The sequence below is a fragment of the Grammomys surdaster genome, unplaced genomic scaffold, assembly GCF_004785775.1.
Source record: "Grammomys surdaster isolate TR1022 unplaced genomic scaffold, NIH_TR_1.0 125878, whole genome shotgun sequence".
Taxonomy (NCBI): domain Eukaryota; kingdom Metazoa; phylum Chordata; class Mammalia; order Rodentia; family Muridae; genus Grammomys; species Grammomys surdaster.
In genome coordinates, this window is record NW_021620703.1 from 209,913 (window position 1) to 225,821 (window position 15,909).

At 40.3% G+C, this 15,909-nt stretch overlaps 1 protein-coding gene across 1 annotated transcript in view; it reads right to left on the reverse strand.

Moving 5' to 3' along the window:
* The window catches only part of Tmem117 (transmembrane protein 117), a 437,212-nt gene that overhangs the window by 67,248 nt on the left and 354,055 nt on the right, over positions 1-15,909 (reverse strand). Inside the window, exon 6 of the mRNA XM_028752174.1 lies at positions 8,863-9,022. Coding sequence (XP_028608007.1) covers positions 8,863-9,022 — 160 coding nt within the window. The remainder of the gene's footprint in view (positions 1-8,862; positions 9,023-15,909) is intronic.

Consider the following 15,909-nt stretch of genomic DNA (forward strand, 5'->3'; position numbering starts at 1 on the left):
AGAGAGAGAGAGAGAGAGAGAGAGAGAGAGAGAGAGAGAGAGAGAGAAGAGAGAGAGAGAGAGAGAGAGAGAGAGAGAGAGAAGAGAGAGAGAGAAGAGAGAGAGAGAAGAGAGAATATCACAGGGACTGAAGCTGTTGGTTTTGATATAAAACTTGAATGCCTTTATCTCCCATTTTCTAAATCAAATCTTATATTCATCCAAGTTACATACCTCCCCCTTTTAGAAAGATTTTCCCTGACCTGAATAAGAACTTACTGGCCATTTAAAAACTGCCCAGTATTATATATCAAACAGATTATTAATTTCATCTTCAAATGAATACACTGCAGTACTCATGATATGATCCTAACACATGCACACCCCTGCAGCCCTGTCTTAGTTTGCTGTCTATTGCTGTAATAAAGCAATGTCTAAGACCAACATGGGGATGAAAGGGTTTATTTTACATACACATCCCAGGTCACAGTCCATCACTGAGGGAAGCCACACAGGCACTCAAAGCCATGCTTACATGTTTGCTCAACCTGCCTTCTTAACCAGTGCCACCTGTCCAGGAGTAGCACTGACCCCAGTGGGGTTCTGATCTCCATTGGCAATCAAGAAAATGCCACACAGACTTCCCAAGGGACAGTGTGACAGAGGTATTTTCTCAGCTGAGGTTCTTCTTCCCATTTGACTGTAGCCAGGGCACCTCATAATAATGATCTTTCTAGTTCTCCTATGAATCCCAGCTAGATGCCGCCTACACTATGGCCTCTGTCAAGACAAGGCTATCTCTTGCACACTGCTCACTGGGCCAGGCCCCTTCATATTGTGCGGACATAACTTGATAGTTCTACCGCTTAGAGAGCAACCGCTGGAGCTATTCAGAACAGGATTCCCTTCTACCATTCTCATTGAACTGTCTCTCTCCTCACTAGATCAGAAGTTTTCTGGCAAGTGCAAAATGGTGGCAATAAACAAAGTTAGAGTTCAGCCCCATGGCTCTGTATGAGTAGGCATTTACTGTGAGTCTAGGTATTAATAAATGTGTAAGCCCTTTGCTTCAGGCCATCCTTGCCACTGAAGATAGAAATCACGATCACACTGTTTTCAGATAGGTGTGCGAGGATTGTGTAGGTAACATGGTGATATAAAGCATGTGGGACAGGCTGGAGAGATGGCTCAGTGGTTAAGAGCACCGACTGCTCTTCTGGAGGTCCAGAGTTCAATTCCCAGCAAGCATATGGTTTCTCACAACCACTGTAATGGGATCTAAGGCCTTTTCTGGTGTGTCTGAAGAGAACAATGGCATTCTCATATACATAAAATAAGTAAGTCTTTATAATCAAATAAAGCATGTGGGGAGAAAAAGTTCAAAACTCTTGGAAGAAGTTACAGAAAACACTCCTAAACCAAAAGACACATTAAGTCAGCAAGACAGACACACCATTCTTTGCAAATTTCCCATAGAGCAAAAGCAGTTGAAGATATTTATTCTGAAATATATATAATTCACATTATCAAAGCATCATGACTATTTAATTCAAAGAGATTCATGCTTTTTGTCCTAGCCTATGTTATGAAATGAGTCCACTTTGTATACAGTAAGCTTAGAAGGAGTGTTCTGGTAAATTTGGATCAGTGTGAGTTTTAAAATAAAGTCTTAACAAAATCCACAATGTATATTTTTTAACTGTCAACTTGTTTATGTGTTCTCAGAACCATACATAAAACAGAGACCACAGATTTCAAGTCAGTTACATAAGGAAATATTTGTAGAATGTAATTTTCATAATTAGTTTTTAGTAGATTAAGAGTTGTTTCTGGGGTAATGTCACTTTTATAATCAAGTGCTTTCTGAACAAAGGGTCTTTTAACAAGCATAACTGTGTAAATCATTCATATTTTATTTTGATATCTAATCACTCTAAGACGATACTTTACTACGAATGACCTAAGATAGTGTTACCATTCATTCTTACACGCACTGTTTACGTACAGTTTACCTCCTGAAATATCACACACCATTTGGCTCTTGTGAAATAATGCTACTTTCACTCTGTTACTGATTCTTCCACTCAGCAAAAATAGTTATGACATAAAGCAATGAGAATTAATAAAGATGAACAGTGTAAGTATAAAGTTACTGGTTAAACAGTTTCCTTTCTGGAAAGGTATTTTAGGGAATACCTGTTACAAAGATAACAGACAAGCATATAAATAAATTTCAAAGGGGAGCATTAAAGGATGTGTCAACCATATGAGGATTTACCAACTCTTATCCTTTGAACTTTCTTTTCTTTTTTTTTAACAGTCTCTCCTCTGCATGGCTTCTCATTACTTTGGTACACATAAACCTAAGCTTTGTATGTGTGTGTGTGTTGTGTGTGTATGTGTGTGTGTGTGTGTATGTGTGTGTGCACACGCACACATACACATCTATACATGTGGGTGTATATTTTTGCATGTGAAATACATAGTTTTCCAGCATCAACTTCTTGTTCTTTATTCCTTTGTCTCTGTTAAAATGTCATTTTATTTTATCTGGCACATAATAATTATATATACTTGCAGTGTTTATTAGACATTATGATATACATATAAATTGTGTGATTATTTAAATCGAGCTCATTCTGGATTCACCTCGCATATGTATCATTCTTTTATAGTGAGAACCGTCAAAATCTACTCTTGTCAGCAATTAAAGAACACATAATACATTCTTAACTACGGCTATCATGTTGAGTAACAGACCCCCAAGTAACATGCTCCTGTCTGACATGTCCTGTTCTTTTACCAACATCTCCCTTTCCCTTTCTACCCGCCACAAGCCATGTATTTTATCCTGTCTTTTAGCTGTGGTCAAATGCTCTACCACCATTCTGACCTATTGCTTGAAATCTTAAAGTAGATTATTAAGTCTAATAAACATTTTCAAGTGTCTATGATATTATTGGGAATCTTGCATGAGGAGGAACACAGAAATGAAACAGATGTGACTCTCACTTTGAGGAGTTCACCAAATGATTGGGGAACCATCACAGCTAGGAATGCTGTCAAGGTTATTCTGAGGGACCCTCTTTTCAGCCTCTCCTAAAGGGATCCTGTTATTTCTATTTCTAATCAGTAAATGTTTTCTGTGTGTTTCTACTGCTGCTATGTTGGTGAGACCCTTAATATGTCATATATAAAAGACAACATATCACCCTGTAAACCTGCCCCCCATTTTCCTACAGAGATGAGATCTTACTGTTTGTGTGTGATGCTGGGCATGACACCTAGGGGTCTACTCACGCTCACCAGGAGCCCTGGCACTGAGCTACAAGCTTAATCTCTTGACTCCCTTTTTTAGTATGGCTTATTCCTAAAGCATTCTCGATGTTTAAGGAATACTTTCTTAAAACAATCATTGGTTTCAAGCACATACTACTTAGAGCTTGAATTGACTCATCCTTGCCCTCAGGATGATATATAAATCCTTTGGATATTTTGTCAGTCCTATCAGTGATGTGACTTCAGTGTGATGTATGCTGGCACTATTTCAGGATGTCTGAACATTCCCTCAATACACAGTTAATCCTTCTGAGCACCAATATTGAATGAGAATTCCCTGGAACATCGGACCATAACCAACCAGAATTATCCCAGCGTCAGTAAGTACCCAGTCTCAAAATAACACAGCTATGAAAGGGCAGACCCGAGGCTGCAATCATGGAAACCAGATTTCAGTGCACAGATTCTTAATCATCTTGCTCTCCTACCCAGATGACAGCTAATGGTTAGCTAAACAATGCTAGCTTGGGGTTCCACTGGCATCTAAGCTGGATAAGGACACCTACGTATACATTCACAGATACCCTACCATTGCTTCCTCGGCTTCCTGTGTACTTGTTAAACTGCTGCCATTAGATTACATCAGTCTAGTTAGACAATTTAATTGTCTTTATAATAGTCTCTTAGCAAGTCTCCTGAGTCCAGTTATATAAACCATCTATGGGAGGTGAGTACAGATAGAAACTGAAGAATGGACATACGCCATCAGGCCCGATGGTCTGGGTCATCGCCTACCTTGCCCATTACTGCTCCCCACAGACAGGAGAATTCTACTCACCGCCCCTCTTCTTTTTGGTTCCTCACACTTGTTTTTCTATTCTTCTTCCTGCCTATCTTCTTCCTTCCATCCCCTCCCTCCATTTCTGGTCTAACACACACACAGACACACAGACAGACAGATACACTGACACACACAGACATACACACAGACACAGACACAAACACACACACAGACATACACACACAGAAATACATGCACAGACATACACACAGACAAATACACAGAGACATACACACACAGATACATTTATACACAGACAGATACACACACACACATACACAGACACACACATACACGTAGACATACACACATAGATATATTTATACACAGACAGATACACACACACACATACACAGACACATACATAAATGCAGACATACACACATAGACACACACACAAACACACATATACACAGACATATACACACATAGACACACACTTTCCCTTATTGTATGTAGACGAGTTTCCTTTCTTACCACCCTCCATGTTAGACACAGAAATGAAGAGGAGCAGAGAAGGATTTCCAAAGTGAAAAGAACACTGCTGAGAACTTTCTACTCAAAGAATTATTATTGGCCATCCTCTCTAAAATTAACCAGCCCCATACTTCCATCAGACCATAAACCATGCCATGTACCCATGGGCTCTGTAGACTATATCCTTGGAATCTTCAGACCCCATTTCCTCTGTCTTCTTTCCCCAGATATACAACAGGAATTATTGTGTTTCCTGTCCTACTCGAACAGAGCAGATCTTATTGGATAACGATATTGCTGCCCTAGAGGATGTGGTCCTTGATTGGTCCCCTATTTAGTCTCACCACCCTCCACTCTCATTGGCTCATTGAACAGCCCCTCCATCTACTCCTGTCTGCATTCACCTTTCTTTTGGGAATTCTTTTGACACTTTCTACTTGTCTATTCCACAATCTGTTTCAACTCCTTTTATCAACTGATCAGAAAGAGTGGGCGGTGCACACTGAAAACCAAACACGGGGGAGCAGGGGAATGAGGGAAAGCATAGAGATTGAATGATGTCACCAAGACAGTAAGGGGAATACGGGATAAAATTTTCCTAAAACAGATATTCTCTACAAACTTTACTCATGTCCTGTAACACATTGATCTTACGAGTCATTTCCTGGAATCTGCTTTTGTCTTATTTCTGATTACTTTACCCAAACCACAGAGAATGTGAAACAACAAGGAGTTTTAATGATAAATGTAGAAAATCCAATTTCATGAATGTACACAAAATAATTATATTTCTTCCCAAAGATGCATTCTGTTTTACTCATTTTCTTAAAAATGAAGCCTTTGTAGAAATAATATCACGTTCCTAGGGCTGAAGTGGTAGAACCCAGGCTTAACACACAGTAGCCCTGGCTTTAACCCAAGGCACCAGGAAGAAAAGTCTAACACTGTATTTAATTTTTGATTCAAATGTGGCACCATTTTTTTCTTTAGTGCAGGTAGCAATCACCTGCCTTTAGAAAAGCCTAGAATAAATTGCTTTTCAATCGTTCAAATGTTCTAAAAGGCTGGAGCTCTTAAGGAAAGTACCCTTTCCATTTCCCCGATTTTACTAATTTTCCATTTTTTCTTTCACCTGAAGCGTGACCATGGCACAAATTGGCTCACAGTTTGGTTGGTCACGAACTCATTAGGACATCTGTATGCTGCTTTTTCAAGAGCTAGAAGCACATATGCATTCTGAGACCATTTCCTGAGTTAGCACCCTTCCTACATGTGCTGGGTCCAGAACTTCTGAGTGAGGCATACAATACTTGGACCTGAATTTCTATCTGTCCATCCTTACCAAGCAAGTATTTTGAGCTACTCCTGTGCACTAAAGGTGCTGCAGTAACGAGAGTAAGGAACACAGGAGCGAGGAGAAGGAAGCATGCTGATCTGCAGTGTGGTGAAATGTGCTTTGAAAGGGCCAGTGGGGACGTAACAATGTGCCTTCCAGAAAAGGGACTATCATCTTCAATGCTCTGTAGAGCAGGGAAAACAGTCTGGCCAGGAGAAAGGCTCCTGGATATCCTGGGAATAAACAACCTGGGATGAAGAACGAAGACGTTCAGTGTGGAGTGGGATGGACCATAGGAAGCACTACACAACAGAGGTCCTGAGGGATAAGGGATGAGTTAGGAACTTCATTCTGGGACCAGGAAGAGCTGCTGATAATGTTTGTGGCTGAAAAGTAGCTTGTAAAACACAAGTCCTTTCTTCTTGGAAGATTATGAAATTTAGAGCATATGGCGGAAGGGAAGAGAAGGAAGACAGTCTCATTGGTTCTTTTAAATGGTATAGAGGAAACTCCATACTGGGATAAGAGCAGAGAAAGGAGAAGGAAATGTTGAGACACTGAGGATGGAGAAGGATTCATCTGTCAACCCCATGGAGTGACATGCCCTTGGAGGACAGCTAAAGATCTTAGAGTTCTACTTCTAAAGACTCATCTCAATGCCTCTTCTTCTTAGTAAATATCTATAATTTGAGTTTTCAGGACCCAGTTTCTTCTTTTCTTTTAAACTACATCTCTATCCCTGGTCATGCAGTCTCCTACACTGATCTGTCATTTGGGCATTGGTGCTGAACAGCCCCTAGAGAATCAGCATGGAGCACAGGGACTGGACTGTGGTCACCCGCAGGGGTGCCAGCCATGACCCTTTGCCTCCTTATAAACAGAAAATCAAAGATGCTGCCTTGCTGTAGGAGAGAAACAAAGATGAGGGGTGGGGAAGAAAGGCTTGATCTGGATCTGTTTTCTATTCACTCAGTTGGTCCCCTCTTTGAAGAGACAATGGCGCCCTTCCTCACGGGATGCCCACAATGTCCCTTTCTTCCTCTGATGAAACTGCATTAGCAGGCTCCATATTCCTTGCAGCCAACATAGTTGAAATTGAGTTATTCCTCAGGACAGACCTTTCATCTTGTCAACTGGTCTCTGGCTACTCTGGACACGTCAGCATTTTACTGACTGTATATTTTTATGTGTTGAAAGAAAAAAGCGTCGTAGAAGGCCTTTTGCGTTGCAATCCTGCTCTCTCTGAGAGTATAAATCCTGGGTAGCTTTCCTCTCATCTGTTTGCCTTTATTGAGCACTCTTTGGATGAATCTATAATTTGTATAAATTCTAATACTGTGTTTTCCCACTGGAAGTCCTTGGCTTTAGTAAACTTACTTGGAGGAATACTTAAAATTTGCATGAGCACAGGAGAAGGGAGAGCTTGCAGTGTCATTTGAAGAGGAAGCAGCACACAAATCTGAACAAATTCGAGGAAGTAACAGTCGATTCAGCTGCCTGTACCTCTGACTCTAAAATGGGGTCAAGGAAGTATCACTGTGCTGTTTAACCAGAGTGAGAACTTAACATTAGGAGGAATATTAATTAGGAAACAGAGTAAGATAAAATGGACTTGATACAGTAATGTATGATATATTATTGCATAATTGTTAAAAACTCAGATTGCAGCCCTGAAGAATAGGTCCTACAGCTAATACAGTACTCAATGGAGCCCATCAGTGATGCCTGATCACATGCCCAAGGATCTCTTCACCATGCTAGTGTCTTGAAGAAAACGAAAAAGAACCATATTTGTTTCTAGAAGAGACAAACATTTCCAAGCCTATGTCTTCAGATAGTTTTAAACTATAATGCATTTTAAAATACAACCCATTAGAAGCAGTGATACACTGTAAGTACCACATGGAAGCCAATGCCCAGCATATGTAACAAAACAAAACACTATTGTTCTGATTTTCAGCAACACAATAGCTCTCTCATAAAGGCCCCTCTTTGCCTCTAGAAACAAAAAAACCAATCTGCTATCCTGCAAAATCTCACATAAATTCAGAACACAATGGAGTTTCCTTCCCCTTTGGCGATGGCAGCCATTGTGCTCATGACTTACAGAGCCTCAGGAGGGGAAGCAAAACTGCCTTATGAAAGCAATACAAAAATGTCTGGCAAATGGATAGACATTTAATGAGCAAGATAAAGCACCGAGAAATAGAAAATGTCTCCTTCTGTCTCATTCAAAAGAACACTCCCACACTCCAAACGCTCACTCCAGCGGCTAGCACCAGTGACACCCACTAGCACAGTGATGCTTTACAAAAATATCTATTGCTAAGCAGGGTGGAAATATGGTTTATGTGAAATGGAAGTGTCTCTGGTGAGTACTGAAAATGATCATTTTCATAACCAGAAAAGCACTTCCACACTGCTCTGTTTCAATGGCTGTAACCCCGGGTTGCTTTGACAATGGCTTTTCTTCACTAGATTGCTGGCTTTCTACCATTTTGATCTTTGAGTTTTCTGCTCACCATATGACAGTGGGGGGGGGCAGTTCTATTTTTGTCTTGTTTTACTTCCTGCATCATCCCTGCCTAGGGATACCTAGTAGTAGTAATAACAACAACAACATCAATAACAACACATTATTTCCAGGCCTCACATAAGAATATTCATAAAACGAATTTTCTCCCTGTCCCTCTCCCTTCCTCCCTCTCCCTCTCCCTCCTTCTTCTTTTTTGTCACACAGGTACACACACACACACACACACACACACACACACACACACATGCACCAGGTGTCTTTTCTGCCCAGGAAAGCTGTTGAGGATCTGATTAGAGAAGGGCCCATTAATCACAACCGTAAACTACGTTCTTCTCTCGAAGTGTAGAGCCCACGCTTACCCTGAGAAGAACGCAGAGACCAACTTCAGAGAGAATAGGGAACTGGGACACTCACCTGCATCACGATAAGGAGGTCAAAGACCAAGATGAAAGACGCAAGGAAGGCTCTGGAAACCTCATCACTGGGCAGAAATCCACGGTTCAGTTTGTCCCAGCTGATCCAGTCGGTTGTGATGACAAGTACCACCACAGAAGTCAGGGTGAAGAGAACAGTCCTGCAATGAATGAGGCACTTATCACACAAAGATGCTGAGGCTCATGAGGGCTGGCTGTCTCTGTTCCACTAATGTCTATAAATACCCACCCTAAAGTGTAGTCTCCAAAGGAAAAGAAAAATATGTCAACTGTGTATTTTCTTTAAAAAAAAAAAAAAGACAATAAATTATGGTAGCATCTCTTCCAAGAGCTCCCCTGATGACTGTGAAAGAAATGCTAAGGAGAAAATGATTATGAATAACCTTTGTTAGTTTAATTAGTGTCCCAAAGAGAACACTGTATCTAGTTTCCATTACATTCACACATTTAACTGAGGTCCCAGAACAAGTATATGTGAATACATAGGTAACTGGTAAACCTTGAGTGGCCCCTGTATTCCACTGGCTCTTCCACTTAAACACAGACAGCTAGCCTCTTTCTCTATAAATACAGAGAGAGTATGGAAGACATGTTACCCCAGGACCATTTCCCATTGCAACAACACATTCGCTGTTCTTTCTCACCCGTCTTCATAATGCCCTTCAAATATTACAAGTTATACTTAGGATTTAGTAAGCATTTGTTCAAGTTAAGCCTTTTACAAAATAATCAAATTAGCTGTTTTATATTAACATTAAAAGTAGTCTTGAAATGTGCACGCTGAGACTTAGGCTAGAAGAGAATTGTCTGGGCTGAAGCTGGGCTTCTTATGCTGTCATCGGGACATCATTTGAAACTGTGTAAAGAAGGCACGACTCTTTTCTGAATAAATTGAATCAGAAAGAAATAAGTACAAGAAAGAAAAAAAGAATAAGGAAGGATGAAAGAAAGGAAGGAAGGGAAAGAGGAATGAAGAGAGGGATGGAGGGATAGAGGGAGGAGAGAGGGAGAGAGGAAGGGAAATAAGAAAAACATGAATATGAAATAAAGCCACAGAATATATATCCATTTTGTTCACAAACAATTTTAAGTTAATATTTTATCAACCCTTTGAGAATTTTATACAATATTTTAATCATAGTTACCTTCTCAAATCCACCTTCTCCTCCCTACCTACTTAGTCTTCAAGTTTTCCTTTTTTATATTTATTTATTTTTTAAAAAAACAACACCAAAAGATTGACCTCAGTTTGTGTAGCCCAACTACTTTGGGAGTAGGGTTTGCCCTGGGGTTAGGTCTACCCTGGTGTTAGGTCTACCATGGTGTTAGGTCTACCCTGGGGTTAGGTCTACCCTGGTGTTAGGTCTACCCTGGGGTTAGGTCTACCCTGGGGTTAGGTCTACCCTGGGGTTAGGCCAACCCAGGTATTGGGTCTTCCCTGGGATTAGACCTGCCCTGGATCTGCCCTGGGGTTGGTTCTGCTCTAGGGTTAGGCCTGCCCTGGTGTTAGGTCTGCCCTGGGGTTAGGTCTGTCCTGGGGTTAGGTCTGTCCTGGGGTTAGGTCCGACCTTGGTTTAGGTCTGTCCTTGGGTTAGAGTCTGCCCTGTGGTTCACATCATCAATAAAAACTGATTCTCTTCTTTAGCAACTCCCAAATGCTATGACTATTCAATTGGGCTTGGATTTCACCCCCAACTAACTAATTCCTTCAAGTTGGGGTTTTGTCTGTCTTTAGCTTGAGCAGGCCTTGTATGTACTGTTGAGATCCATGTCAGTTTAACACATTTAACTGCCCTGTTTCGTCCTGAAAACAGTGTTTCCCAGAAGGTGGCCACCACAATGCTCCTACAATCTCCTGCTCTCTCCTTTGTGACATTTCTTGAGCCTTGAGGAAAGACGTTTGATATACACATAACAACTTTTAATACCTGACACTTCAAATGATTAATAAGAATCTTCCTGGAAGTCCCTTTCAATTGCAACATGGGTAAAATATGCACATTAGACTTCTCACAAATTCCTTGTTCCTTTTCTATGAGCTCCATCTGAAAGAAGTCATACTTTGATATAATGAATATAAATTATTCCCTACAGATTTTTCTACCCATAGATAGAAAAGACACATTACATCTCTAAAATTTTGAATGATTTTTAATAGAAATTTCATATTTTTTCTTCTATAGTAAGTAGAAATGAAAATCCACCCTGAGACACTTTAGATATCATATATAGTATACCTCAAGAAGCATCATGGAGTAATCAACACCTTGCCTGACTGTGATAAGGTTCCTAATGGGCTGTGCTGAGTGACACCACAGCAAGTACCATTTCTGAACTCAGTGTTAAAAACTAGGGATAAATAACAAAAGGAATTCTATATAATTCACAAACATGGAAATTAAAAGAACATGCTCCAGAATGCCCAGAATCAAAGAAGGAAAGAAAAACAGAATGAATAAGAATCTAAAGACAGATTAAATAGAAACAAACAAAGAACAGGAATAAGAGGAGAATGCCAAGAGGATGTCTATAGAATAACCTCCTATGTCAACACAAAAGAGCGCTTTCCACCAAGAAGCTTAACTGTATAACCCAGGAGACTTTAAAATCAATGAAGCCCAAACTCAGCATAGGAAAGGAGATCAGAATTAAGAGGTAATGTACAAACAATAGAAATAATGCAAAGCACTGGGAAGATAGAGAAAAGATAAAGCTGGCAAACCTCTGTTGCCAAATGCTGCAAATCAATAAAACAAAATGAAAGAAAATGAAACATTACAAATCATACCACAGACGTGCAGATGATTGTAAGAGGATATTATAAGCAAGGACAAACCATTGACTGAGATAGCCCATAGCAATAGATGCGCTCCTAGAAAAGCACAGTCCACCAAGACCCAGTCAGAAAGCAGTTTGTGGTGGTTTGTCTATGCTGCACCCAGGGAGTGGCACTATTAAAAGGTGTGGCCCTGTTCGAGTAAGTGTGTTACTATGGGTGTGGGCTATAAGACCCTCATCCTAACTGCCTGGAAGCCAGTATTCTGCTAGCAGCCTTTAGATGAAGATGTAGCACTCTCAGCTTCTCCTGCACCATGCCTGCCTAGATGCTGCCATGTTCCAGCCTTGATGATAATGGACTGAACTCTGAACTGAACCTGTAAGCCAGCCCCAATTAGGTGTTGTCCTTATAAGAGTTGCCTTGGTCATGGTGTCTGTCCACAGCAACAAAACCCTAAGACACAGTCTGAATAGAAGAAGATTAAGTAAAGGACTGAGTCATGAGTCAGAGACCTCCTAATGACCTAACAGATGGAGCAGTTGACACCAAGTCATTAAGAGGGGTTGTAGTCACCCCTTCCCAGACACTCTGAATATTCAGGAGAAGGAAAAACTTCTCAGTTCAATTTATAAGATAGCATTACTGGACAACCAGATTAAAATAAATAAATAAATAAACAAACAAACAAATAAATAATACAGAAAATATTCCCAATAAACATAGGTGTAATTGTTCTTAGCAAATTGGCAGCATGCAGAAGGCTTGCACACTAAAGTGGCATTTACTCATAAGATGCAAGGAGAGACAAGCATAAACAAATTAATCAATATCATACAATAATTTATAAAAATGAAGGGTTATAATCATGACTACCTCTCAGTAGGTGTGAAATATCTTTTGGTAATATATCCAGCATACTTTCAGATTAAAAAAAAACAAACAAAAACAACTCTGCAGATTAGGTATAGAGTCATGCGCTACTTAACTATGGGGCTACATGCTGTGAGATCTCTATGTGAGGTTACTGCATTCCTAGGATGGATGGCAGATACTATTGGATAGCTGGGTCATCAGTGACACACTAATGTATGTGGTTACAGTAAGAATGCGCATCAACACAACTAACTGATACACGGCACACTCATAGTGTGTGATGGTTTGTACATTCTTGGCCCAGGGAATAGAATGATTAGGAGGTGTGGCCTTGTTGGAGTCGGTGTATCACTGTGGGTGTGGACTTAAGTCCCTCATCCAAGCTGCCTGGAAGTCAGTCTTCCATTGACAGCCTTTAGATGAAGATGTAGAATTCTCAGCTCCTCCTGCACCATGCCTACCTGGATGCTGCCATGCTCCCACATTGATGATTATGGACCGAACCTCTGAACCTGGAAGCCAGCCCCAATTAAATGTTGTCCTTATAGGACTTGCCTTGGTCATAGTGTCTTCTCACAGCAGTAAAAACCTTAAGACAGTGTGCATTATACTTGATGGAGAACACTTAGTTTTTCTTTCACAGGAACAAGACAAGGGGGGCTATTCTCAGTACTTGTCTTTGACAATATAGAAATATGGCCAGAGGAATTAGGCAAAGAAAATAAACTGCAGAATAAATATTACCTGCTTACGTTTGACATACTTGTATATTTAGAAACACTAAACCTTCACAAGCTGTTTTAATTTAAAATGTGAGTGAAGTTGGTGGATAGAGAAGTCAACATATACAATCAGTCCCTTGTCTGTACACTCACAGCAAAACATCAGTGTAATGGCTCTTCCTGGTTGTCAGCTTGAGTTACATTTGAAGGAACTACAATCCAGAACTGGAGGGCTCACCTGTGATCCAGATCTTGAGGCTGGAAGACACAAATTTCTGACTTGTATCTTGGCCTGGAGATCTTGAGGCACAGTGGCCATGAAAAGCTTAGGCCCAAGCAAGGTAGTACACGCCTTTTTTCCCAGGAGTCTGAGGCAAGGAGATCTCTGAGTTCAAGGTCAGCATGGGACTAAGCAAGTCCCAGATCTAGGCATGGTGGTACACATGTTTAATCTGGGTCATACTTTCTGCTGGACATCTGAAGAAGGAAGATTCACTTTTCTTCAACTGCTTGCACTTACAGCACATCTGTTGGAACCTACTACTACAGAAGACTGGCTGAAACAAGCTGCCTCCTAAGACTGAGCAACTACTAGATTTTTGGACTTCTCGTTCACAGCTGACAATTGTTGGGTTAGTTGGACTACAGACTGTATAAGCCATCACAATAAATTCCCGCAATATAAAGAGACATTCCATAAAGTTCTATGCCTGTAAGAACCCTGACTAATACAATCAGTAAAGAAAGAAACTAGGAACATAATTCCCCTAATAGTAAAGACTCAGAAGGAACAAAAATACCTAGAAATAGAGTTAACCGAAGAAATAAAATATCTCTACACTGAAAAACTAAAGATGCAAATGAATGGAAAGATACTTTGTATCCATGCATCAAATAAACAGTTAAAATGAATGGAAAGATACTTTGTATCCATACATCAAATAAACAGTTAAGATGGCCACACACCACCCAAAGGACTCTACTCATTCAAAGCAATCTTCTTTTTAAAGATTCTGATGGCATTGTTTTCACTAAAATCGGAAAAAATTCTTAGTTCACATGAAACCATTAAAGACACCAAGGAGTCAGAGGACTTTTGAAAAATAAATGTGGAGGAACCATAACTCCATACACCATATTACAACATGGAATTAATTTGCATGAATTAAATTAATTTTTGCTAACAAGATAATTTGTATATGAGCATATACCTGGACATTCTTTAAAAATGGAAAGACTAGAAATAAATCCACACATGTTTAGTTAGCTAAGTTTTGAGGGTATTAGTTAGGAATTTACAATGCGGACATGGTAGTTTTCCCAATAAACACACAAGAAATGGATAGCCATGTGCAAAGGCTGAAACTGAATCCATACTAATATCTGATACAAAAAGTATCTGAAAAAAATGGAAACTTAAATAGATGCCCAGGAACCATAAAACATCTAGGAGGAAACAAAAATAAATGTCTTCAGTATTGGTTTTGGAAGTTATTTCCTAGATCTGACACCAGGAGCACAGAAACAGAGAGAGAGAAAAAAAAAATAAAAACGAACAATAAGATAACATCAAACTGGGGAAAATGTGTAGCAGACGGAACATTTAGAATAGAGCAGCAACCAATAAAATGGGAAATTACGTCCGAAACCTACACATCCACAAAGGGATCAATACCCAGAATGTAAGTGACTTAGAAGCACAGAATCAAATGAGGTACCAGGGCAAGGACCCAAATAGATATCTCTCAAGAGAAGGCATATGGGTTCTCAGCAGGTGTAGTTTAGCCTTGACGTGAGGGTTTGTGTCTAGTCTCATTGCATCTTGCTATGCCCCGTTAAGTTGATAGCCCTGGGAGGCCTGCTCTTTTCTGAAGGGAAACAGAGGAGCAGTGGATCTGGGGGACAGGGGAGCTAGCAGGGGAGAGGGGAGCTGGTAGGGGAGAGGGGAGCTGGTAGGGGAGAGGGGAGCTGGTAGGGGAGAGGGGAGCTGGCAGGGGTGGAGGGACTGGAGGGAGGGGAGACTAATCACACCTGATAGCATGACTAACATCACCAAGACAATGGAGATATCAGAGATACCAGCTGGCTGATGTGGAGAAAGTAACTCTGTAACCTGTTCCCCAGCACAAATGCCCTAACGTGTACTAGTCTTAAGAACCCTTTGTAAATGTTTTCCTGCCTTTGTTATATACTTCTGTTTTGACAAAGGGCACTGCTAAGGATCTCAAGAAACGGTTACTGGTAACATTTTATTGCTCCAAGGGGAAATTAAAGGAGGTATTCTGCCTGATATTTAATTTTTAATAGTACAAAAGGAATAAAAATGGCAATCATTAAATATGCATGCCTGCAGCTCAAAGAAAGGGCCCTAAAAATAAGTCTCAAGGGGACCGCAAAGAAGAGAAAGAGAGGGAAACAAAGAACATTAATGGCTTACACCGTCTCCAAAACCACGTTGAATGTCACATACACAGATACACGTGTCAATCACCGAGAGTCAAACCTTAGAGTTAACACCTATCTGCATACGTACATGAAATACACTGGGCCCCTTTCTCTCACCACTGCTTATAAAATGGGGTTTACCACACCGATAATTGTGTCTAAGCCAACAGTCTTTAAAAGAAAAATAAATGACTCAATAAGGTTAATT